We start from the raw sequence: 27815 nt of genomic DNA on the forward strand, positions 1-27815 counted from the left end.
TGCTTTCCAGTTGTCCACTCCAGAAATGTGGATGGCAGATAGACAATAATTGTGAGCTTTTACCCACCGAATAATCCGTGCCACATTCATGACTAAGGAACTCTGAGTTCCTCCCTGGTGGTTGATGTAAGCCACTGAGGTGATGTTGTCCGACTGAAACTTCATAAACCGGGCTAAGGACAATTGAGGCCAAGCCATCAGAGCATTGTAAATCGCTCTTAATTCTAAGATGTTTATGGGGAGAGCAGACTCCTCCTGAGTCCATAGTCCCTGCGCCTTTAACGAGTCCCAGACTGCTCCCCAGCCTAGCAGGCTGGTGTCCGTGGTCACAATCACCCAGTAAGGACTCTGGAAGCATGTGCCCTGAGACAGATGGTCCTAAGAAAGCCACCACTGGAGAGAGTCTCTTGTGGACTGGTCTAGATCTATCCTCTGAGACAGATCCGAATGGTCTCCGTTCCATTGTCTGTGCATGCATAATTACATAACTTTCACATGGAATCGAGGAAAGGGAATGATGTCCATGGAAGCGACCATCAGACCAATTACCTCCATACATTGAGCCATTGATGGCCGAGCAGTAGACTGTAGAGAAAGGCAAAAGGAGAGAATTCTGAATTTTCTGACCTCCATCAGAAACATTTTCATAGATACGGAATCTATTATGGTCCATAAGAAAACCACCCTTCTAGCTGGAACAAGGGAACTCTTTTCAAGATTCACTATCCAACCATCAGAACGTAGAAAAGACAACATGATCTCTGTATGAGAGTTTGCTTGTTGAAAAGATGGAGCCTGAACCAATATGTCGTCCAAGTAGGGTGCCACTGCAATTCTCTGAGACCTGATCACTGCCAAGAGAGCCCCCAGAACCTTTGAGAAAATTCTGGGAGCTGTGGCAAGGCCAAACGGAAGAGCCACAAACTGAAAGTGTTTGTCTAGACTAGGTGAATCTCAGGAACTTGTGATGATCCCTGTGGATGGGAACATGAAGATACACGTCCTTCAGGTCTATGGTCTTCATGAACTGACGCTCTTGGACCAAAGGAAGAATAGAATGAATGGCTTCCATTTCGAAGGACGGTACACTGAGAAACTTGTTGAGGCACTTTACGTCTAAAATGGGTCGAAAAGTTCCCTCTTTTTTGGGCACCACGAACAGATTTGAATAGAATCCTAGACCTTGTTCCCTTACTGGAACTGGGACAATAACTCCCAGGGAGGAAAGGTCCTGAACACAGTTCAAGAATGCCTCTCTTTTACCTGGTCTGCAGATAATCTTGAGAGGTGGAATCTGCCCCTGGGAGGGAAAGTTTTGAATTCTGTTTTGTAACACTGAGATATATGTCCACAGCCCAAGGATCTGGGACATCTCGTCTCCACGTTTGACAAAACAGGGAAAGTCTGCCCACTGCCCCCCACTTGATCCGATCCTGTACCGGGGGCCAACCCTTCATGCTGATTTAGACTCAGCTGAGGGTTTCTTTGATTGCTTATTCCAAGACTGATTGGGCTTCCAAGAAGACTTGGACTGCTCCTGCTTGGAAGAGGGAGTGGAAGACTTTTGACCTTTGAAGTTACGAAAGAAAAGAAAATTACTTTGACGTCCTTTGAGTCTGTTCTTCTTGTCTTGCGGTAGAAAAGACCCTTTTACACCCGTAATATCAGAAATTATTTTTGCCAGACCAGGTGCGAACAAGGTCTTTACCCTTGTAAGAAAGTGCCAAAAGCTTTAACATCAGATGACCAAGATTTTAGCTAAAATGCCCTGCTGGCTAGGATAGTGAAGCTAGACATCTTGGCTCCCAGGCTAATAACTTGCATGTTAGCATCAGAAATAACGGAATTGGCTAGTTTGGGAGCCTTAATCCTATCTTGTATCTCCTACAACGGCATTTCTACTAAAATTGATTCAGACTAAGATGTCGCATTTGCTACTGTGGCAACACAAACTGCAGGTTGCCATTGAAGACCTTGATGAACATACATCTTCTTCAAATAAGCTTACAGCTTTTTGTCCATTGGATCCTTAAAGGAGCAGCTATCCTCTATAGGAATCGTAGTTCTCTTAGCCAGAATAGAAATAGCCCCTTCTATTTCAAGTTCACTTGTTAAATGGGTGCCAGAGTCTTCCATGTCCATAATACTAAATAAAAAATCCCCCAAATTGTAGAATTTTTTTAAATACACTGTCACTTTAAGAATTGTTAATACCACAGCGCTTAACGTTATGCAAACATTCTTTAAAATAATAAACCAATCAGGCCCCCTACACCTCAGACAGGCTGAGGTGCCTTACCGAAACACTTATACACAATTTGACTGCCAGAAGTCTCTAAAACGATCGTATAGTAGATCGACACTGTCAGGATTCACTGTGTCTTTAAATGGACTAGACCTGCCTCCTGAACATTCCCCTATAAAGGCCTTCTGAGAACACCTGTTTACTGCTTGATTATTAAATTCTGAATGCTGAGAAACAACACACCTACTTGGATCTCCTGCTAAAGATCTTAACTCTTCAAGCCTGCTTCACAGCCGAGTGATTTATTCACTATTTTGTTACCCTAACCGGAACCTGTTCTCATTTTTCTGAGCACATTAACTTTGAATCTATCTACTAACCTGTCTCCTGGATATTATTCACAAGCAATCTGAAATACCGCATTGTGTGTCAGAATGGAGTGCTGCTGACGTCATCCTCAGCTGTTCGTCATCAGCGTAACTGCTTCCTACACACGCTGCATTGTTTGTACCGCTGTTCCTAATCACAGCTCCTCGCTCGAACAGGCTGCTGGCAGTTTCCAAAGCAAGTTCCTCTGCTGTGACACATAACTACTCGGACCGCAAGTATAAGTTTATAATCTTGTTGATTTATGATACTAAGCTGCAAACTTGCTTACTTTACTGCATCCCTAAAGACTTGCTATACAATCTGACTAAGCCTCTGTTTAAAGTACGGACTAATTATCTGCTTGCTTGCTTGCTACGCTTTATTAACCTGCTTGCTGTGGTACATACTTGACTCAGGTGCTCTATATATGTATATAAGGCGCTTATCAATCCTCCTTAACCTGTTCACTTGTTGATGTACTTGCAACTGGACATTCTGCCATATTTAGAAAGTTATAATTACTGTGTGTAATTTAACAGAAGATCTGCTTACTCTCTGTCTTTTCCACACATTAACTCCATATATGTGCTGGAAATCATAAGAAAAGCTACAAAACCTCATTTTATGAGTATATATACCTGAAATAAGTTTAATTTTTCACAGCATGTGATAGACACTGAAGAGACTGAAATTCAATTACGCTGCTCCGACAGCAGAGAGAAGTCACATAACCGGCAGAGACAGGAAACTACGCAGCAAGTAAAAGGCGCTTGTTTCCCTCTGCCTACAACACCGGAGCTAAATTTACACAAACGCTCAAGCAGTCTGTCAGTTAGCCTGTTCTAGCTAAGCAAGCAAAGAAAACCAACTTGTAATTGTAAGTTTATACATAAATCCCTGTATAAAACATAAGCCCCACACACATACTAATAAAGTATTTCAACAAAATTAGCCCAAAGAGGAAAATTGTCCCAATAAAGGTAAGATTAACCCCTAGTCTCAACATACATATTGTGCCTGCCCACTGCCAAATTGAATCCTGTATAAAGGATTTTAAAAATGTCTCCATCTACTGCATATGAAATATTCTTCTGTAGTGTAAGTCTCCAAAACCTAGAAGACAAAAGCACTTACTTGTATACAAGCTGTCCGGCAGGAAGACAGGTCACAAGGCGTGAAAGAACACATACTCCTTACAGAGACCTATAGAAAAAGAAAAAACAGAGTAACTAACTCTGGCTTTCTGTACCATGGGCAGCAATGTGTTAGGAAACAAAGCAAGGACTACCTCACAACTTCCTAACTTCTTAAAAGCCACCACTACTCTACTGAAGAGATTGACGTGGACTCAGCTAAACCCAAATCCTTGCTTGCAAGGAAAAGTACCCGAAAAAGAAATTAGTTTCTTCAGACACCAAACTTTACCTCCTCCATTAACAGAAGCAAAGAGAATGACTGGGGATTATGGGTAGGGAAGTGACACTTAACAGCTTAGCTGTGGTGCTCTTTGCCTCCTCCTGCTGGCCAGGAGTGATATTCCCACTAGTAATTGAATGACGTGGACGCTCCATATCTTAGGAAAGAAAAGGGTATTGCAATATTGAAGCATCACTGCAATACCCTGAAAGCAGCTGGAAGGGATCACCATCACTTCCACCACTTGAAACACCAGAGGACGTGCCAGGTCATTAACTGACACCTTTTGAAGGACGTGCCTGGTATGTCCTCGGTCGTTAAGGGGTTAATTTAATCCTAGGTTTGTTTTGTTTTTTAAAGTAGTTTTATTTTATTTTTTTTAATTGTAACTTAGTATTTTTTATTTTATGTAATTGGGGTTAATTTAGGGGGTGTTAGGTTAGGGGGCGTAGGAGTTGATAGGTTAATTAGGTTTATTGCGATGTGGGGGTTAGCAGTTTAGGGGTTAATAGCTTAGTTAGGTTTATTGCGATGTGGGGGGTTGGCTGTTTAGGGGTTAAAATTTTAATTGTTATTTGCTTTGTTTAATTTGCGGATTAGGGGTTAATTACTTTATTATTTTGCGATGTGGGGGTTGGCGGTTTAGGTGTTTGTTAATATTTCTTGCGGGCGCTTAGGTGTTTTTTTGTTAATTTGTACGGGCGGTTAGGGTCTTTTATTTGTTAATACTTTGTGTGGGCGGTTAGTATTTTCTTATTATTGTGTGTGGGCGGTTAGGTTTTTTGTTTTTTTGTGCGGGCGGTTAAGTATTTATTTTTTTGTAATATTTCATGTGGGCGGTTAGGTGTTTTTTGTTAATATTTAATGCCGGCGCTTAGGCGTTTTTCACTTAATGCTTCGTTTGGCTATGCTGCTTCCAGGTAGATTGTTTGTGAGAGTGCACGTATAAGTTGTAGGTAGGTGCACTCTCACAAACAAAGTTCATATGCCAGGGTACTGAGTATTAATCAACATAGTATATGTCAAGTCCAGTCCAGAGTGTGCTGTTTTCTATATACTATATCTATTATATATATTATATATATATATATATATATATATACATATATATATATGTCCACAGCTGCATTCATTACTTTTGGGAATTCAGAACCTGGCCACCAGGAGGAGCCAAAGGCTTAAATACCTCACCCACTTCCCTCATCCCCCAGTCATTCTTTGCCTTTCGTCCCAGGAGGTTGGCAGAGAAGTGTCATACGTTTTCGATAGTCTCTTATGGAGGGTAGTACTCTTCGGCATGGGGCTCGGGTTATAGGTAGTCCTGTCAGCCTCTCAGTGAGAGCATCTGTGAATGTTAGAGTTTGGAGATGCAGGGAGAGTCTTTCTGCGAAACCATCCCGACTCATATTAACAGCTCCACAAGCAATCAGCATTGACGAGTTTCACTGCCTGCTTTTTTCTCTTGAGTCCATGGCAGAAGCGACGCTACTATCTGTCACACATGAAGGTCTGTGTTCCTGTTCCATGGCATAGATTCCGGTAAGATTGTTTCATTTTACTTTCATCATGGATGTATTGTAGTTACAACTGTTTATCCGAGAGGGGCTACAACCTTTCGGGGATAATTTTAACATAGGGTCTCAGTGAGGCTCCTTTTTGTATCTCGGAATCAAGGGTTAATATCTCCTGTGGGCGGTTATTGAACAGGGGAGGTTTATAATCATGTTTGTTATGTGATTCGGTCTGCTACCGTGTAGTGTTGCTTCGGCTCATGGCTATTTTGGAACATAACGGCCTATGTCTAGTAACCAACCTTTACGGTCGGACACACTTTTGCGTGGACTGCACGGTTTACCTTGTGACCGGACGTGGCCACATTTTGGCTCTCCATTTCCGCATTCCTGACCGTGTGGCGATGGAGAAATCCTGGTTCGCTGGTGTCTGGTTCCCTGGAGGTAGTGAGTGCCCCAGCCATTGGGGGTGTAAGGTGCTGTTTAGATTTTTCTTATTGGTCCATTTTTTTTTCAATATCCCAGTTATGGAGGATTCTGATTTTGAGAAGAAGGATGTCTCTGTTTCAGACTCTACTTCTTGTGAAGAATATGAATTGGCCCGGGTGATACATGCCCATCAGTTATGTTCTGAATGCCATTTTAGAGTGCTCTGTTCCTCGGGATCAGGGAATCAGGTGCCCTCCGAGCCATCCGCCTATGGGGATTCTATTTCCCACGTGGCGAGTTCCTACCACCAACTCTTACTACGCATGCATATAATCCAAATGCTACTTATCCTTTTATAGAGTGTGGCCTGTTCCCACCGGAGGTTACGACACGGTTCCGCATGGCCATATCTTTGGCACTGGCACATCTGCACCTCCCGGGAGTGTGCTTACAATATTGTCTGTGTTGCGTTAACCGGGGGTTGTCAGGCGTGGGGTCACCTGGTCCAGTTCAGCCCTCCGGGGGAGCGACTATCCCTGAGGCCTCAGGGGGTCAACCTTCGGGGCCGGTGTTTTCTTTTGTCCCGGCGGAGGTATGTTGCGCCTTTCGTTATAGACTGGGGCACCTTTGTGTTCTACTGAGGCATGTTTTGGCGTTGCTGGAGGATCCCACTCTTAATGGGTCTGGGGATTCTCAGTCTTACTCTTCGACTGGCTTGCTTGCATAGACATAAGGGGATGAAATAATCTTCTTATAGTCTTTGTTATTTGTGTATCCTTTTCCAGTTCTGAGCTTAGAGGATGATTTGTATTTGGTCTAAAGCTCATGTTGTTGCAAGGGTGTTCTCTTCCCTTTGGGCTGGGAAATACAAGTACCCGTTTTCCGGGTTCCCCGGTTGTCATCCCCTATGAGGTCTGATTGCTTCAGATGGGGTATCTTGTGTTCCCTAGGGGTGTCGTTCGTTTTAGGACGATTCTGGGTCCCGGGTCCAGGGTTCTTGTCTTGGATCCTTCATGAATTTCTGGAGACTTATGATCCTGTGGACTGGTTCGGTACGACCCAGTTTTTTCAGGGACCCTATGTTGCGACATAGGGGCCAGCTCATTGGGCTTGCAAGCAGGAAGCCAGAGTTCACATCCACTGGTTATAAACTTTAAGGCCTGACTTCGGACAGAGTGTGCTCCTTTTCATGGGGAGTTTTTTCTCTGTTGGGTCAACAGTGGTGTCTGGATGATTTTTCATTCAGTCTGTGTTTTGATCATACTATGGCTTCATGTCTTGTGGACATGTATGCTGTTCTTATCTGTACCCTTCCCTTTTGAGGGGATAGTGTGTCTTCATTATGAGCTGGCGTTTCCTGTCTTTGGAGGGTCATTGTCCAGCACTGTGTGTAGGAGGTTGGATCAGGTGGCTTATTTCTGTAAGGGGCAGCATCTGCTGCTCTGTGGGTTCTGTTCCACCTGTTGGAAATTGATCTCTCTACGTAGAGACTGTCTAAGAGAGTTGTGACAGGTCTTCCTACGGATCTATTGCACTTTTCTCTGTTCCAGGTCCTAGGGGGTTCTCCTTGGGAGTGTTTTATTTTGGAGGCGCGGATTAAGTTGGCAACCGAGCTCTGTTGGGGTGGGTGAGTCCCCCCTTTTTCTCTCCATTCCCTGGGGGCTTGTGGTTGGGGTCTTTCTGTCCCCTCTGTCTATCGGACATGTCTGTTACTTGGGCTGGTCCGGTGTTGGAGCAGGATCTGAGATCTGTTGCTCTGCTATTTTGTCCTTGGAGCATTCGAGGTATGGTAAGCCTCTTTGAGGTTTCTCCTTTCAGAGTTTCAGAGTCATTTTTAGATGACTGCAGCGTGCAGTGTTTTTTTTTTCAGGTGTTGTTCGTCAGACCTATCTGAGCTTGCTCTGCATGAGGTTTCGTTTCTGAATATTTCGGTATTCTGAGCTACTTTTTTGCGACTTGGGGACCTTCATCTTCAGTTGCTTTCTAGAATGCAGTTGCACTGTGTTAGGGGAAGATCCTCTCTCTGTTTCAAACTCCCAGCCTTATCCCGTGGTTTCTGTATTTCAGGGGTCTGGGCATTGCCTCCCCTTGTTTCTATGAGACTGGTTGGGTCTCTGTTAGCCTGACCGGTTTCTCTGTTTTTTTGCTCTGTGTTTGTGCCCTTTCTAGTTTTATTTTCTGGAGTTATTTATGCTAGCTGTTCAGCTAGCTCAGCATACTAACCAAGGGTTGCAAGTTCAATCCCCGGCGAGGTCTACTCAGCCTTTCCTCCTTTCAAGGTTGATAAAATGAGCAGCGCCTTGAGTCCCTTAAAGGGACATTCAACACTCGACATAACATAAATCTACATTAAAAAATTAAAACTCAAGATCCGCCTGCAACCTTCCCCCTTTCTATTACTTACTTCCTTCACTGCTGAATCGTTTAGTCTATCTTCTATATTTGGGTGTTAATATGGCTCCCTAACTCCCCCCACCGTGACGTATGGAGCTTCTTTTTCAAACGAGCAGCCAATGATGTTCTATTCCTCGGACTGAAATTGAAAGCGCGTTCACAGACCTTTGCGCATGCGTGTTAACCTAGGAACCATAAAGTTAGAAAATGAAGACATGAACAGATCTTGTAGTGATTACGATTGCGCTCTGTTTGTAAGAAATGCGCATGCGCTATGACGTTGTAAGAGCGTCATCAGAAAATAACATGAACGTGTATGAAGGGATGAGTGCTGGGGAGGAAGCGTGAAGGGGAGGAGTTAGGCGGCCATATTTACAGAATACTGCAAGGTATAACGATCAGGATTACTTGGACATGGGATATGTAAACAAGGCTGGGATGCGGTGCAGGCGGATTTTGGATTCGGTTTAAAATACATGAGATAAGGTTATAGCGGGTGTTGAATGTCCCTTTAAGGGGGATTAGCCGCGCTTTACAAGTACAATCATGTTTTCCCCGTGTCTATTCTTCTTTGTGGAAGAATATGGTAGTTCCCTTTCTTTAGTAAGGGGTGTGTTGTTTGGAGACCGACTGCTGGGTTACGGTGTCTCTTGGAGGCTGTTGACTCAGTCGAGTCTAGTTGCTGCAGTCTCTAACAAGGCTTGTGGACTATCTGCGGGTCAGTGTCCTTCTGCCTTTTCCTTTTTTCCAAACTATTTCTCGGCTTCGGACGAAGCAGAATTTTGTTGGGTATGGGGTTTTCAGGCCTGGTGCCCTCAGAATGGGCCGCCTCTTGTACCCTCACGTTTTTGCATTCAGTGTCCTCTATAGCTTGGGTATTGTTTTTCCCAAAAGTAATGGATGCAGCTGTGGACTCTTCATTTATGAAGAAAAACTTAAATTGTGCTTACCTGATAATTTTCTTTTCTTCAGATGGAAAGTGTCCACAGTTCCCCGCCCGTATTTTTTCTGTGGGGCGTCTGTTACTTTTGTTCTTCTGGCACCTTTTCACCCTGATATTTTTTATACTTTTTGTTCCCTCGGCAGAATGACTGGGGAATGAGGGAAGTGGGGGAGGTATTTAAGCCTTTTGCTGAGGTGTCTCTGCCTCCTGCTGGTGGCCAGGTTCTGAATTCCCAAAAGTAATGAATGCAGCTGGGGACTCTCTCCATCTGAAGAAAAGAAAATTATATATATATATATATATATATATATATATATATATATATATATATATATATATATATATAAAATAAAATTTTCCTGTATGTGAAGAACATTGGCATGTGAAATATTAATAACTCCTGTTGGGATATGTGCACTAACCCACGAGTGCAAAAAGATTACTTTTGATGTTGTTAACCCACACACGAAAGAGCTAAATAGTATGACACTTGTTATTCAGCCCACTGTCGACGGCATTGGTAGAAAGTGAGATATTATTTATAAATATAGGAAAGCTATTCTTTCATGCAACATACATTATATAAATACATTCCATAATATTCAGGAATAGAAAAACTGCCACAACCCTTGAATGGATTTATATATTTAGAACCAAAATTATCCAGCACTCAACACATTGCAAAATCAAGTAATGTTAGGTAAAGGGCTTTGTTGTGGCTCTAAAGATTAGAATGACTTTTTTTATTCTATAATGTACTTTTGTAGTTTTATAATGTTGTGTGGGTTTTAATAAAAAAAAAAATACTTATTCTACTTCTTCATGTGTATAATTAGCAAGATATTAAATCCTTAACTGATTTTGGCTTTTTTTTTGTATATAGTATAACTTAATATACAAGTTTATTTTCCTTGTGTTCATTTTCTATATTTACTTTTACTTTTCAGGTGCACAGGGTTAGAACATTTAACATCTCCATCTGTACAAATCACAAGGAATAAGCTGCCACCAATTACATTGGAAACATCTGAACAGCATCTGTCGGTGCCTGGATCCAGGCATTCAGCTGTAAGATATAGCTGTTTTTCAACCATTAAATGTATCATGTAATTATCACTTAAGCTCATTCAGCTGTATAATTTGCAAACCTGCTTAGAATAAGGAGAGAGTACAATAATGAGGAAAATGATACTCTGAGGTCAGTAGCTTGCCTGATTAATGTACAGAGTTGTCAGTGTCATTCCTTAAACCACCTATTTCCACAGACACCTTTTACATTGATATTATAGTTTTGTTTTGTTAGTTTTTTAGGAACTGGCTTGCTCAGCACAGATAAATATGAATAAAACCCATTGCTATCTTGTCACATGTTAACTGGGAACAGTATTCATATTGCTACCCTGAATGAGCTTGAGAACTGTGAAGTGCTGAGCAAGCCAGTTCCTAAAAAAACTAACAAAACAAAACTAGGATTGACTATTGAAACAAATAAAGGGGACTTTCATTCATGAAGTGTAAGATACTTCATGTAGAAAGCTCCTTTATTTGTTTCAATCGATCGCCATTCTTAGCTGCTACAGCAGCCCACAGCTAAAACAATTTATTGCTAAGAGGTGACATTTTCACCTCTTAGCCAATAGCCGTGTGGTAAATCCAGCTTTGCACCCTTGTAGGGCTGAAACAACTAATCAACTTAATCGATAATGAAAATCGTTGTCAACGATTTTCATTATCGATAAGTTGATCAGTCGATTAGTTGGGCTGCTTGCAGCACGCAGCGTGCATGTGTGTAGATTGAGGAAGAGAGAAAGACGCGCTGTGGTAAAGTTCACTTCACTCACGCTGTGCTGTTGTAAGGTAGGTCTCCCCACGGTTATTTAACTTAGTTTACTTGCTTAATACACATGCAGGCTGCAGCGTGTCAGATCGGTCTTGTAAGAGTGCGGCCTTTTGTTGGGAAGGGCTGTGTAGATGGGGCATCAGTGACTTATCTTGCACACTCAAGCCATCTTAGATTACGCGCAGCCCGCAGGGCGGCTCAGGATGCTTATAGTGCTTGCTAGCACACGGCAGCTAGACTTGGGAGTGCTGTTAAGGTAAAGAGCTGTGTGAGGGAATGCTGTGTTAAAAGCTTAGGCCTAAACATAGGCAAAAGTTTGCGAACTTATGTGCTAACTTAGTGACCGGCATCTGCAGGTACCATGTTTATTTATCTCTCAAAAATATAACATGGTGCCTGCAGATGCCGGTCACTAAGTTAGCACACAAGTTCGCAAAACTTTTCATATGTTTAGGCTTAAGCTTTTAACACAGTGTGTGCCTTTCCCTCTCACACAGCTCTTTATCTTAGGAAGCTAAAAAGAGGCAGTGCGGCCGTGTGTTGGAAAGGGCTGTGTGGGCAGGGGCATCAGGGACAGTTACCATTCATTTATTTCAGAGCTTAGGAAGCCTTCTTAGGGTGTACTGGAAGTTACCTTTTTTGTTTAAAATAAAATAAATATATATTGGGCTTGGCTGAATGGCTTGCAGATCCTGTAATAGATTTTTTAAAAAAAAGTAATATTCCCTCCCTGGTAGTCTAGTGGGGGAGAATTTGGTCTGCACATTTGTCTGCTACTCTACAAACCAACCATACTAATTGGTACTCCAATTTCCAACGCTCACAGAGACACATACATGTGCATTCCATTTTCTGTCCCACATCTGTTAGGTGAGAAAATCTCCCCGATTGAGCCAGATAATCATATTTGTTTTAAAGCACCAAATAAATTGCAATGTACTGTAAAAAGTAGTAGTTTCCCATGTATTTCCAATTACTAATACCAGCTGCAGAGTTTAACATGTAAGGAAGGAAGATTATACATTAGGTTAATATTTGTATATAGCAGTTCCTGTTAATAATACTTACAACCCAATAAAATGTTCTTAGCTTTTAGAGAGAGCGGACCAAGGCCTAGATTTAGAGTTTGGCGGTAGCCGCCAAAACCAGCGTTAGAGGCTCCTAACGCTGGTTTTAGGCTACCGCCGGTATTTGGAGTCAGTCAGGAAAAGGTCTAACGCTCACTTTCCAGCCGCGACTTTTCCATACCGCAGATCCCCTTACGTGAATTGCGTATCCTATCTTTTCAATGGGATCTTTCTAACGCCGGTATTTAGAGTCGTGGCTGAAGTGAGCGTTAGAATTCTAACGACAAAACTCCAGCCGCAGAAAAAAGTCAGGAGTTAAGAGCTTTCTGGGCTAACGCCGGTTTATAAAGCTCTTAACTACTGTGCTCTAAAGTACACTAACACCCATAAACTACCTATGTACCCCTAAACCGAGGTCCCCCCACATCGCCGCCACTCGATTAAATTTTTTTAACCCCTAATCTGCCGACCGCCACCTACGTTATCCTTATGTACCCCTAATCTGCTGCCCCTAACACCGCCGACCCCTATATTATATTTATTAACCCCTAACCTGCCCCCCACAACGTCGCCGCCAGCTACCTACAATAATTAACCCCTAATCTGCCAACCGCAAAGCGCCGCTACTTACGTTATCCTTATGTACCCCTAATCTGCTGCCCCTAACACCGCCGACCCCTATATTATATTTATTAACCCCAAATCTGCCCCCCACAACGTCGCCTCCACCTGCCTACACTTATTAACCCCTAATCTGCCGAGCGGACCGCACCACTATTATAATAAAGTTATTAACCCCTAATCCGCCTCACTAACCCTATAATAAATAGTATTAACCCCTAATCTGCCCTCCCTAACATCGCCGACACCTAACTTCAAACATTAACCCCTAATCTGCCGACTGGAGCTCACCGCTATTCTAATAAATGTATTAACCCCTAAAGCTAAGTCTAACCCTAACACTAACACCCCTCTAAGTTAAATATAATTTAAATCTAACGAAATTAATTAACTCTTATTAAATAAATTATTCCTATTTAAAGCTAAATACTTACCTGTAAAATAAACCCTAATATAGCTACAATATAAATTATAATTATATTATAGCTATTTTAGGATTTATATTTATTTTACAGGTAACTTTGTATTTATTTTAACCAGGTACAATAGCTATTAAATAGTTAAGAACTATTTAATAGCTAAAATAGTTAAAATAATTACAAAATTACCTGTAAAATAAATCCTAACCTAAGTTACAATTAAACCTAACACTACACTATCAATAAATTAATTAAATAAAATACCTACAATTACCTACAATTAAACCTAACACTACACTATCAATAAATTAATTTAATACAATATCTACAAATAAATACAATGAAATAAACTAACTAAAGTACAAAAAATAAAAAAGAACTAAGTTACAAAAAAATAAAAAAATATTTACAAACATCAGAAAAATATTACAACAATTTTAAACTAATTACACCTACTCTAAGCCCCCTAATAAAATAACAAAGCCCCCCAAAATAAAAAAAATGCCCTACCCTATTCTAAATTACTAAAGTTCAAAGCTCTTTTACCTTACCAGCCCTGAACAGGGCCCTTTGCGGGGCATGCCCCAAAGAATTCAGCTCTTTTGCCTGTAAAAAAAACACATACAATACCCCCCCCCCAACATTACAACCCACCACCCACATACCCCTAATCTAACCCAAACCCCCCTTAAATAAACCTAACACTAAGCCCCTGAAGATCTTCCTACCTTATCTTCACCATACCAGGTTCACCGATCAATCCAGAAGAGCTCCTCCGATGTCTTGATCCAAGCCCAAGCGGGGGGCTGAAGATGTCCATGATCCGGCTGAAGTCTTCATCCAAGCGGGAGCTGAAGAGGTCCATGATCCGGCTGAAGTCTTCATCCAAGCGGGAGCTGAAGAGGTCCATGATCCGGCTGAAGTCTTCTATCAACGGCATCTTCAATCTTCTTTCTTCCGGATCCATGTTCATCTTGCAGACCTCCGACGCGGAACATCCTGCTGGCCCGACGGACTACCGACGAATGAAGGCTCCTTTAAGGGACGTCATCCAAGATGGCGTCCCACGAATTCCGATTGGCTGATAGGATTCTATCAGCCAATCGGAATTAAGGTAGGAAAATTCTGATTGGCTGATGGAATCAGCCAATCAGAATAAAGTTCAATCCGATTGGCCGATCCGATCAGCCAATCAGATTGAGCTTGCATTCTATTGGCTGATCGGAACAGCCAATAGAATGCGAGCTCAATCTGATTGGCTGATCGGATCAGCCAATCGGATTGAACTTGATTCTGATTGGCTGATTCCATCAGCCAATCAGAATGTTCCTACCTTAATTCCGATTGGCTGATAGAATCCTATCAGCCAATCGGAATTCGAGGGACGCCATCTTGGATTGAAGAAGATTGAAGATGCCGTTGATAGAAGACTTCAGCCGGATCATGGACCTCTTCAGCTCCCGCTTGGATGAAGACTTCAGCCGGATCATGGACCTCTTCAGCTCCCGCTTGGATGAAGACTTCAGCCGGATCATGGACATCTTCAGCCCCCCGCTTGGGCTTGGATCAAGACATCGGAGGAGCTCTTCTGGATCGATCGGTGAACCTGGTATGGTGAAGATAAGGTAGGAAGATATTCAGGGGCTTAGTGTTAGGTTTATTTAAGGGGGGTTTGGGTTAGATTAGGGGTATGTGGGTGGTGGGTTGTAATGTTGGGGGGGGGTATTGTATGTGTTTTTTTTACAGGCAAAAGAGCTGAATTCTTTGGGGCATGCCCCGCAAAGGACCCTGTTCAGGGCTGGTAAGGTAAAAGAGCTTTGAACTTTAGTAATTTAGAATAGGGTAGGGCATTTTTTTATTTTGGGGGTCTTTGTTATTTTATTAGGGGGCTTAGAGTAGGTGTAATTAGTTTAAAATTGTTGTAATATTTTTCTGATGTTTGTAAATATTTTCTTATTTTTTGTAACTTAGTTCTTTTTTATTTTTTGTACTTTAGTTAGTTTATTTCATTGTATTTATTTGTAGATATTTTATTTAATTAATTTATTGATAGTGTAGTGTTAGGTTTAATTGTAGGTAATTGTAGGTATTTTATTTAATTAATTTATTGATAGTGTAGTATTAGGTTTAATTGTAAAATTGATTTATTTTACAGGTAATTTTGTAATTATTTTAACTATTTTAGCTATTAAATAGTTCTTAACTATTTAATAGCTATTGTACCTGGTTAAAATAAATACAAAGTTACCTGTAAAATGAATATAAATCCTAAAATAGCTATAATATAAATATAATTTATATTGTAGCTATATTAGGATTTATTTTACAGGTAAGTATTTAGCTTTAAATAGGAATAATTTATTTAATAAGAGTTAATTAATTTCGTTAGATTTAAATTATATTTAACTTAGGGGGGTGTTAGTGTTAGGGTTAGACTTAGCTTTAGGGGTTAATACATTTATTAGAATAGCGGTGAGCTCCAGTCGGCAGATTAGGGGTTAATGTTTGAAGTTAGGTGTCGGCGATGTTAGGGAGGGCAGATTAGGGGTTAATACTATTTATTATAGGGTTAGTGAGGCGGATTAGGGGTTAATAACTTTATTATAATAGCGGTGCGGTCCGCTCGGCAGATTAGGGGTTAATAAGTGTAGGCAGGTGGAGGCGACGTTGTGGGGTGCAGATTAGGGGTTAATAAATATAATATAGGGGTCGGCGATGTTAGGGCAGCAGATTTGGGGTACATAGCGATAATGTAGGTGGCGGGGGTGTACGGAGCGGCAGATTAGGGGTTAAAAATAATATGCAGGGGTCAGCGATAGCGGGGGCGGCAGATTAGGGGTTAATAAGTGTAAGGTTAGGGGTGTTTAGACTCAGGGTACATGTTAGAGTGTTAGGTGCAGACGTAGGAAGTATTTCCCCATAGGAAACAATGGGGCTGCGTTAGGAGCTGAACGCGGCTTTTTTGCAGGTGTTAGGTTTTTTTTCAGCTCAAACAGCCCCATTGTTTTCTATGGGGGAATCGTGCAGGAGCACGTTTTTGAAGCTGGCCGCGTCCATAAGCAACTCTGGTATCGAGAGTTGCAGTGGCGGTAAATATGCCTGTACGCTCCCTTTTTGGAGCCTAACGCAGCCATTCTGTGAACTCTCAATACCAGAGGTATTTAAAAGGTGCGGCCAGAAAAAAGCCAGCGTTAGCTACGCGGGTCGTTACCGACAAAACTCTAAATCTAGGCGCAAGAGTCCTTAATTTATTTCTCATCGTTTACTTGCAGAGACTAATACTTAGAGTAGAGAAAATCAGAAAATTGAAAAGGAATTTTAGTACCTCTCTGTTTGTTACAACCCCACTGGGAGCATACTCATGATGACATCCCATATAAACCTAAACTATTTTTAAAATAATTTTGGGAAAAATAAGTCATTTAGTTTTTGGTTTTCTGGAACCGGCTGCGGAGAGAGAGGTTGAACTTGAAATCAGTCCACATCTGCTCTAATAATATTTGTATTTATTTTTTGTGTTTTTTTATTTTATAGTTATTTTTAACCGATTAATCGGAAAAAAAAATCGGCCAACTAATCGATTATGAAAATAATCGTTAGTTGCAGCCCTACACCCTTGGGAGCCGGATTTACCGCACAGCTATTGGCTAAGAGGTGAAAATGTCAACCCCTTATCAAAAAAAAAAATTTAGCCATGGGCTGCTGTAGCAGCTAAGAATGGCGATCGATTGAAACAAAAAGGAGCTTTCTACATGAAGTATCTGAAGGAAAGTCCCCTTTATTTGTTTCAATAGCCAATCCTAGCGTTTGTAAAATGCTAGGATTGACTTTCACTTTAATCTTTCATAGCATTGCTCATTTTATGCTCCATCAAAAGTATTATTAGTATTATTCTGCTCACATTTTCACTACAAGGAAATGCAAACTCATCTAGGAGAGATGTTGACAGGTAGTCTGGGAGATATTTATTTATGTAGTCAGGTGTGACAAATGCTGCTCTCTGCCAATCCTCTCTGCATGCATGGTGATTTCTTTCTGCATTAGAAGCTTTTTGATTGGAATATCCTGCTGTTTTCTCTTCATATTTTGCTCAGCATTAACTTTTTGTTGGGCAGGAAGAGACCTTGTAGACTCAAATTCAATGACCCCACCTGATACATTACCTGATCACATCCAGCTGGCCATCAATCTCTAAATCTGCAACAAACTATCGGCTAGATTACGAGTCTTGCTTTATCCTTAAAAAGCAGCGTTGAGAGGTCCCAACGCAGCTTTTTAACGCCCGCTGGTATTACGAGTCTGGCAGGTACAGGTGTACCGCTCACTTTTTTTCCGCGACTCAAGCTTACAGCAAATCCCCTTACGTAAATTGCGTATCCTATCTTTTCAATGGGACTTGCCTAACGCCGGTATTACGAGTCTTGGAAGAAGTGAGCGGTAGACCCTCTCCTGTCAAGACTCCTACCGCAATTAAAAGTCAGTAGTTAAGAGGTTTATGGGCTAACGCTGTAACATAAAACTCCTAACTAAAGTGCTAAAAAGTACACTAACACCCATAAACTACCTATTAACCCCTAAACCGAGCCCCCCCCCCCATCGCAAACACTTAAATAAAGTTTTTTTCCCCTAATCTGCCGACCAGACATTGCCGCCACTATAATACATATATTAACCCCTAAACCGCCGCACTCCCGTCTCGCAAACCCTAGTTACATTTTATTAACCCCTAATCTGCCGTCCCTAACAGCACCGACACCTACCTACATTTATTAACCCCTAATCTGCCGCCCCTAACGTCGCCGCTACTATATTAAATTTATTAACCCCTAAACCTAAGTCTAACCTTAAGTCTAACCCCCCCTAATTTAAATATAATTTAAATACAACTAAATAAAATAACTATAATTAACTAATTCCTATTTAAAACTAAATATTTACCTATAAAATAAACCCTAAGATAGCTACAATATAACTAATAGTTACATTGTAGCTATCTTAGGATTTATTTTTATTTTACAGGCAACTTTGTATTTATTTTAACTAGGTACAATAGTTATTAAATAGTTATTAACTATTTAATAACTACCTAGTTAAAATAAATACAAAAGTACCTGTAAAATAAATCCTAACCTAAATTAAAATTACACCTAACACTACACTATCATTAAATTAATTTACTAAATTACCTACAATCAACTACAATTAAATCAAATAAACTAAAGTACGAAAACAAAACACTAAATTATAGAAAAAAATTAAATAATTACAAGAATTTTAAACTAATTACACCTAATCTAATCCCCCTAATAAAATAAAAAGCCCCCCAAAATAATAAAAATCCCTACCCTATACTAAATTACAAATAGCCCTTAAAAGGGCTTTTTGCGGGGCATTGCCCCAAAGTAATCAGCTCTTTTACCTGTAAAAAAAAATACAATACCCCCCCAACATTACAACCCACCACCCACACACCCAACCCTACTCTAAAACCCACCCAATCCCCCCTTAATAAAACCTAACACTAACCTTTTGAAGATCACCCTACCGTGAGACGTCTTCACCCACCCGGGCACAAGTGGTCCTCCAGAGGGGCAGAAGTCTTCATCCGATCCGGGCAGAAGAGGACCTCCAGACGGGCAGAAGTCTTCATCCAGGCGGCATCTTCTATCTTCATCCATCCGGAGCGGAGCAGGTCCATCTTGAAGACAGCCGACGCGGAGCATCCATCCAGACCGACGACTACACGACGAATGACGGTTCCTTTAAATGACGTCATCCAAGATGGCGTCCCTTGAATTCCGATTGGCTGATAAGATTCTATCAGCCAATCGGAATTAAGGTAGGAAAAATCCTATTGGCTGATGCAATCAGCCAATAGGATTGAAGTTCATTCCTATTGGCTGATCCAATCAGCCAATAGGATTGAGCTTGCATTCTATTGGCTGTTCCAATCAGCCAGTAGAATGCAAGCTCAATCCTATTAGCTGATTGCATCAGCCAATAGGATTTTTCCTACCTTAATTCCGATTGGCTGATAGAATCCTATCAGCCAATCGGAATTCAAGGTACGCCATCTTGGATGACGTCATTTAAAGGAACCGTCATTCGTCGTGTAGTCGTCAGTCTGGATGGATGCTCCGCTTCGGCTGGCTTCAAGATGGACCCGCTCCACTCCGGATGGATGAAGATAGAAGATGCCGCCTGGATGAAGTCTTCTGCCCGTCTGGAGGTCCTCTTCTGCCCGGATCGGATGAAGACTTCTGCCCCTCTGGAGGACCACTTGTGCCCAGCTGGGTGAAGAGGTCTCACGGTAGGGTGATCTTCAAGGGGGTAGTGTTAGGTTTTATTAAGGGGGGATTGGGTGGGTTTTAGAGTAGGGTTGGGTGTGTGGGTGGTGGGTTTTAATGTTGGGGGGGTATTGTATTTTTTTACAGGTAAAAGAGCTGATTACTTTGGGGCAAGGTGGCGGCGACATTGGGGCGGCAGAGTAGGGGTTAATAAATAAAAAGTAGGTTTCGGTGATGTTGGGGGCAGCAGATTAGGGGTTCATAGGGATAATGTAGGTGGCGGCGGTGTCCGGAGTGGCAGATTAGGTGTTAAAAATATAATGCAGGTGTCAGCGATGTCGGGGACGGCAGATTAGGGTTAATAAGTGTAAGATTAGGGGTGTTTAGACTCGGGGTTCATGTAAGGGCGTTAGGTGTAGACATAAATTTTCTTTTCATATAGGAATCAATGGGGCTGCGTTAGGAGCTGAACGCTGCTTTTTTGCAGGTGTTAGGTTTTTTTTCAGACGATTCTGCCCCATTGATTCCTTTGGGGAAATCGTGCACGAGCACGTTTTGTCCGCTCACCGCTACCGTAAGCAACGCTGGTATTGAGGTGAGATGTGGAGCTAAATTTTGCTCAACCTTTTTGCGGCTAAAAAAACCTGTAATACCAGCGTTGTCTTAAGTGAGCGGTGAGAAAAAAACTGCTCGTTAGTTTGGTAATATTGTTGTCACTGAGGGCTGCAGCCTTGCCGACTTTGAACCTTGCTAGGCAGTGCATGGCTCTGAATCCTTTCATGAGCATCAACATCCGTTTTCAGCTTTCTGACATGTTACAGCTGTTTCTTTACTGACTTGCTTATTGGAAATCAATTCAACTCAGAGAATGTTTCATGGAGCACAAAGTGACAACACAAAGTGACAGCTAAAACCCTATTAATTTAGAATGTTACACCCTTTATTACCAAGGGACATCAGTATAATAATATCTGTTTTTAGCTACTAACAGAAAACATTATTAGTAAAAAGAGTAATTACCTTCAGAATTATGTTTTAAATTAATTGCTGCACCTAGGCTGAGACGTGCAAAATGTAGTAGATCATTTACAGTGTTTTTATTGGTTGACCACTTCAAGGAATTATTTGATGACTATAAACAATGCCCCCCATAAAATACACATCTAAACAAAACTGTATCTTGAGGTATTTTTAAATAGACACTTATTGAAGCACATTTAGTATATCAAAACATTAAATCCAGTTCTTTTTACAGTGTTTTTTTTATAGTATTAAAACCTTAAAGGGCCATAATACCCAAATGTTTGAAAGTGATGCAGCATAGCTGTAAAAAGCTGACTAGAAAATATCTCCTGAACATCTCTATGTAAAAAAGAAAGATATTTTACCTCAAAAGTTCCTCAGTAGCCACCTCCCATTGTAAAGGATTTCTAAGCAGCATTTTAGTGTGTCTGTCCCGGGACAGCTGAAAGGATGAGCCTCGTGAACTCTCATATTATTTCAACAATCAGGTAAAGGATGCTTACTATGAAATCTCATGAGAGTTAAGTCAAATCTCATGAGATCACAGTAAGAGTACATGACCTCAGCACTGCTGATGCTGATTGGCTGCTGTTCATTTCTTCATTTTTTTTTAATTTTTACCTGCAGCTGGGAGCAGGTGAAGTATAACTTTATACACAGAACTTACTCTGCTGAGCTGAGGAGATTGTGAGGTAAAATATCTTCCTTTTTTATATAGAGATGCTCAGGTGATATTTTCCTGTCAGCTTTTTACAGTTATACTGCATCAGTTTCAAGTGATTTAGCATATGAGTATTATGTCCCTTTAAGGGACATGAAACCCAAATATTTTCTTTTATGATTCAGATAGAACATACAATTTTAAACAGCTTTCTAATTTACTTCTATTATCAATTTTGCTTAACTCTCTTGGTATCCTTTATTAAAGATGCAGCAATGCACTACTGGGAGCTAACTGAACACATCAGTAAACCACTGACAAGAGGCATATATGTGCAGCAACCAATCAGCAGCTAGCACCCAGCTCCTGAGCCTACAAAGCAAATTAGATACTAGATGAAAATTTTAGAACGGATGTCTACATTTTTTTTCAATGTTTTCTTTATGGCCAACGCTTGATAATAGATTTCTCAACACTTACGTTACATTTGCTGTACATCAGTTAGCTCCACAGCCAGCGGGAAACTACAGTTCCCTGCATGCTGTGATAGGGGAGTATACTGTGAGCGAGTAAAATTACAAGTCTACAGTTTGTTTCTGCTGGACTGTGAGGTGAGTAGAGACAGTATTGAGAGCAGCAGAGACAGTATTGAGAGCAGCAGAGACCGTATTGAGAGCAGCAGAGACCGTATTGAGAGCAGCAGAGACAGTATTGAGAGCAGCAGAGACAGTATTGAGAGACAGTATTGAGAGCAGCAGAGACAGTATTGAGAGCAGCAGAGACAGTATTGAGAGCAGTAGATATTGTGAGCAGTAGACCAAATGATAATGAGAGCAGCAGATATTGTGAGCAGGAAGTAACAGCAAAGAGAGGCTAAAAACCAGATTATCAAAAACTTGCCGTCATCGAGAGACATCACCCAAAATTTGTATTTGTAGAGTATTGTATTTATGTGCCTCACCTTCACATCTAGAACCTCAATTAGCTACATAAACACCTCTCAAACTAAATTTTGCCTTTCTACAATTATTTGGGGCTCATTGATTTATAGATTAAATGTATTAGATAATTTCGCCAGGCTAGGGAGCTTTAGGGAACTGGGCCCTTAATCTCGAAGAGACACTGTGACAAGTGAAGAGACTGTCACTGGTAACTTCTAAGTACTGTCTTATCAAGATGAGGCGTGCAGAGCAGAAGAGTAACAGGCAGCATGCTTTTATATACCACCTAACAGTAGAGTAACAGAAGGAAATTCAAATTTTATCAAATGTCATATTTATTTGATGTTACTTTCTCTTGTTAACAAGATAGATGGCAATAATAATCCTTGACGATGAAGTGTTCATTTATTTATTTATTTTAATCTGGTCACCCTTTTATATAAATAATACCATAATATTATTTGGAAAAACGCTTGTGCCCTTTAAAGAAGAAATAGACATAATTAAATCTGGCACTTAATAGTACTTCTTCTTTTAATAAGTTTTCTGAATATACCATTTTAATGCCTTATGTGTGACTATAACTCATGTTAAAGTGGTAAAGCTGAAATTGTTTCTTTTGTCTTTCACAGCACAGAGGGAGGTATCCGCACAGTAGAATATCCAGCGCAGTGCCTGACACTATAGGACGGCGGCCCACTAGAGAGAAAACTGTAACCATGGAACAGTTTTCAAGGCCCAACACTACTCACACTTTTAGGGTGAGCTATATTTGTTTTGTTTTTGGCAGCAAGTGAATTTGTGCCATCTGTACTCTTTTTGTTCAACAGTGCTTATATCTTCTTGTGGGTCTTTGCTAAGAAATACTATACTATGATAACTTAACACAAAGTATTCTAGAAATTCAGGAACATTTTAATTGCTTTGTTTTATTATTTTAACTTTAGTCAGAAGCATCACACAGAAGGTCATTTACTCCGCTGGATTTTGCAAACCATACTTGGACCGGACAAGCTTTTCTAACAAGTAAGACAAGCATAATAGCTATAAATGATATATGAATTCCTTAATTAATTATAAATATACTGTATAATTTTTTATTACATCTTTGGTTTTATTAAGTTTTCAATACAAAACAATATAACAAACACAAATCGCCAAGCGTACATATGATTACAAATATAAAGGTTGATATACATAATCATTGCTGATCACAAATCATGTAAGACAGTAGCATATTGATATGATATAGTGGGTGGCAATAATTCAATACTCTACAATAAAATATAAACAAAGGGTACCATTCTCAGATAATGTCGGTAGAGAATATCAGGACATATGGATAGAGGGAAAAAAAATAAAAAGGGGGAAAAGGAAAGGAGTAGGAGAGAGGTGAAGGAGAAATGAGCGCCTCTGAGGATAGTATTAGGACTTTAGAGTCTACTACCAATTAATCAAAGTATCCCATATAGGCCAGTAGGTTTCCATTTGGCCAATTGAATTATAAAAATATTTTTCCATTGTAGCCATGAAATCAACTGTTGCACTTATCTCAGCCAATCGTGGGGCTCTGGCCTTTTTCAAGCTCGGGCAATACATAATTTAGTAGGTATTAGAATAAATATCATCAGCCTCTTTGACGTGTCAGGGATACCCTCCCCCAGGACATGTAATAGTGCGTTTAAGGGAGTCAAGGTTGAGGTGAGTTGTAGGGAGTCTAGTAATAGTTTGATTTCTTCCCAAAGCGGGGTTAGTTTCGAACATTCCCACCATAAGTGCAAGTTAGATCCCATGGTGCCACAATTGTGCCAGCATAAGGTTGAGGCTGTTGGAAATATTTTAGCTAGCTGTGCTGTCGTTCTATGCCATTGAAGTAGTAATTTAATATAGACTTCTAGAGTAGTAACACAGTGCACAGTTTTCTTTGTCAGAAGAATGGCTTTGTCAGAAATCTGGATCGGATACAGTCGTCCCCAATTCTCTTGGTATCCTTGCTCTGAGCTGCCAAGGCAAGCCAGTAGTGAGATCTGACAAAAGAAGGTTGTAGTGGACTGCAAGGGGTTTATAAAGTTTAGTGCCACTATACCATCTGTTTTCCCATACTGAGCATTTCCTGAGAAAATATATAGGGAAGCCCCAGGATATTATAAAACTAAGAACACGGAAACTCTCAGAGTTAAGCTTGGAAGGGACCAAATTCGAGCTGCAACAACTAATCGGCATAATCAATAATAATCGATTATGAAAAAACGAATCTCATAATCTATTAGTTGGTTTGCAATTAGTTGGTCTGTGCACAGCACCAGCTGCTTCACTCCGATGACCTCCTGCACATGGTATTGTTTTTTATAGTAATCCCCCTAGCCTAAAGGACGTCTATAGACATTTTACTTTTCACTTTTTCAGGACACTATAAGTTTCTTTTTAAGTTTACAACTAATCCTGGCTTATGTGCAACCAAGAAATAAAATAGGAGTCATAATTTCTATTGTTTATATTGAATCAGGTGATTTAGGACTGTGCTTTGCATGATATAGTGCTGAGCTTGTTATTTACACCTAGCCCTAGATTGATGGCATTTGTTATATGAATTTATGTCACTATTGCCTGTTTGCACAATTTTTAGCGGATCGCTTGCTATTGCTGATTATATGTACTCTATAGATAAATGTGTAAGGCTGTGTCCTGTTACTGATATACAGTATATAGTCTTTAGCCCTTTTGCCATTTTTATATTTTCTTCTAAATGGAAAGAGTCCACAGCTGCATTCATTACTTTTGGGAAATTAGAACCTAGCCACCAGGAGGAGGCAAAGACACCCCAGCCAAAGGCCTAAATACTCCTCCCACTTCCCTCATCCCCCAGTCATTCTTTGCCTTTTGTCCCAGGAGGTTGGCAGAGAAGTGTCAGAAGTTTTCAATAGTCTCTTATGGAGGGTAGTACTCTTCAGCATGGGACTGGAGTTTTAAGAAGTCCTGTCAGCCTCTCAGTGAGAGCATGGGTGAAAGTTAGAGTCCGGAGATGCAGGGAGATTCTTTCTGCGAAACCATTCTGACTCTTTAACAGCTCCACAAGCAATCAGCGTTGACGAGTTTCACTGCCTGCTTTTATCTCTCTCAAGCCCATGGCAGAGGCAACACTACTATCTGTCACACTTGAAGGGCCGTGTTCCTGTTCCACAGCGTAGATTCCGGTAAGATTGTTTCATTTTACTTTTATCATGGATGTATTGTAATTTCAACTGTTTATCTGAGAGGGGCTACAACCTTTTGGGGATAACTTTAACAGTGAGGCTCCTTTTTGTATATAGGAATTAAGGTTTAATATCTCCTTAGGGGGATTATTGAACAGGAGGGTTTATAATCATGTTTGTTACGTGATTCTGACTGCTACTGTGTAGTGTTGCTTCTGCTCTTGGCTATTTTGGAACATAACGGCCTATGTCTAGTGCCGCGGCCTTTTCGGTTGGGCGCGCTTTTGCATGGACTGCACGGTTTACCTTGTGACCCCATTTCCGTTTTCCTGACCGCGTGGCGGCGGAGAAATCCTGGTCCGCTGGTGTCTGGTTCTCTGGAGTGTCCCAGTTATGGAGGATTCTTGGATACAGACGGATGTCTCTGATTCAGACTCTACTTCTTGCGAAGAATATGAATTGGCCCGGGTGATACATGCCCATCAGTTATTTTCCGAAAGCCGTTTTAGAGTGCTCTGTTCCTCGGGATTGGGGAATCGGGTGCCCAATGAGCCATCGGTCTCTGGGGATTCTATTTCTCACGAGACGAGTTCCCTACCATCAACTCTTCCTACGCATGCAGGTAACCCAAATGCTACTTATCCTTTCTAAAGAGTGTGGCCTGTTCCCACTGGAGGTTACGACACGGTTCTGCATGGCCATATCTTTGGCGCTGGCGCATAAGCACCTCCCGGGAGTGTGCTTACAATGTTGTCTGTGTTTCGTTAACCGGGGCTCGTCAGGCGTGGGATCGCCTGGTCGAGTTCAGCCTTCTGGGGGAGAGACTGCCCCTGAGGCCTCAGGGGGTCAACCATCGGGGCCGGTGTTTCCTTTTGTCCCGGCGGAGGTATGTTGCATCTTTCGTTATAGACTGGCGCACCTTCTTCTCCTACAAGGCACGTTTTTGCCGTTGCTGGAGGATCCCACTCTTAATGGGTCTGGGGATTCTCAGTCTTACTCTTCGACTGGCTTGCATACATAGACATAAGGGGATGAATAATCTTCTTATAGTCTTTGTTATTTGTGTATCCTTTTCCAGTTCTGAGCTTGAAAGTCTCAGACCTCTTTTGGGCTGGTCTTGCAGGTCTGTCCGTTCTTCCTGGGCGATAACATACGGGTTGCTTTATCTTTTATTTTCATCCGGTGAGGATGATTTTTATTTGGTTTAAAGCTCATGTTGTGGTGTGATGTTTCCTTCGGGAACTTTCCTCTCTGGAATTGATACTCATGATTTTGTTCGCTCTGTTTACAAAAGTGTAACTGTTCATCATCCCTCCATCATCGGGGGAGACTATGTGGCCTTGACAGTGCTGGGGCCCTTGGTTTTAGGCTGGTCCTTCTGTCTTTGAGGCCTAGTTCAGACACGTGGCACCTTTTTAGGTCCAATTGGTCCAGTGAGGGCGCCCATTGATCACAATATGATTGTGTGATTTTCTTGTTTTACAAGTTTCAACTAGCATCCTGAGAGGACTTGAGGGTCCGTGGCTGCTTAGGCGCATGGGGGATTGGTTCAGTCCTCATTCACCTTTCAATTCAGATCCGCATCAACATGCTCACTCGTTTCGGAATTTTTTGGGAACTAGAGTGTTCCTTCCCATTGTGGGTTGGAGGATTTAGGTCCTTCATACTGCTGTTCTTATGGAGTGTCTGGATGATTTTTCATTCGCTTCGTGTTTTGATCATACTATGGCTTCATGTCTGGTGGACATGTACGCTGTTCTTGTCTGTGCCCTTCCCTTTGGAGGGGATAGTTTATCTTCCTTATGCGTTGGGGTTTCCTCTCTCTGGATGGTCCTTGTCCTGCCCTGTGTGTAGGAGGTTGGATCAGGTGGCTTATTTTTGTAAGGGGCAGCATCTGCTGCTCTGTGGGCTCTGTTCCACCTGTTGGAAATTGGTCTCTCTACATAGAGACTGTCTAAGAGAGTTGTGATAGGTCTTCCTATGGATCTATTGCACTTTTCTCTGTTCCAGGTCCTAGGGGGGTCTCCTTCGGAGTGCCTTATTTTGGAGGAGCGGATTGGGTTAGCACCCGAGCTCTGTTGGGGTGGGTGAGTCCCCCCTTTTTTCTTCCATTCCCTGGAGCTTGTGGTTTGTGTCTTCTGTCCCCCAGTCTATCAAACATGTTTGTCGCTTAGGCTGGTCTGGTGTTGGAGCAGTATCTGAGATCTGTTGCTCTGCTATTTGTTGCTCTGCTCGGAGCATTTGAGGTACAGTAAGCCTTTTTCGGGTTTCTTCTTTCTCCACATTCAAGATTTGTGGGAAAGACTGGCGGCTCTTAGCCTGTGACGTTATCCGCTGGTTAGTGGATACTTAGCAATCTGAAGGATCCTATCTTCAGCTGCTTTCTACTTGCCCTGCAAGTATTTAAGATTCAGAGTAATTTTTATGACTGCAGCGTGCAGTGTTTTTGCTTCAG

General features: G+C 41.4%; 1 protein-coding gene across 1 annotated transcript in view; it reads left to right on the top strand.

The window, feature by feature from the left end:
- Positions 1–27815, top strand: part of FAM149A (family with sequence similarity 149 member A) — a 383311-nt gene that overhangs the window by 299637 nt on the left and 55859 nt on the right. Inside the window, exons 11-13 of the mRNA XM_053703894.1 lie at positions 10255–10375; positions 22799–22927; positions 23114–23192. Of these exons, the coding sequence (XP_053559869.1) occupies positions 10255–10375; positions 22799–22927; positions 23114–23192 (329 nt within the window). The remainder of the gene's footprint in view (positions 1–10254; positions 10376–22798; positions 22928–23113; positions 23193–27815) is intronic.

The sequence above is a fragment of the Bombina bombina genome, chromosome 2 (assembly GCF_027579735.1).
Source record: "Bombina bombina isolate aBomBom1 chromosome 2, aBomBom1.pri, whole genome shotgun sequence".
Lineage (NCBI taxonomy): Eukaryota > Metazoa > Chordata > Amphibia > Anura > Bombinatoridae > Bombina > Bombina bombina.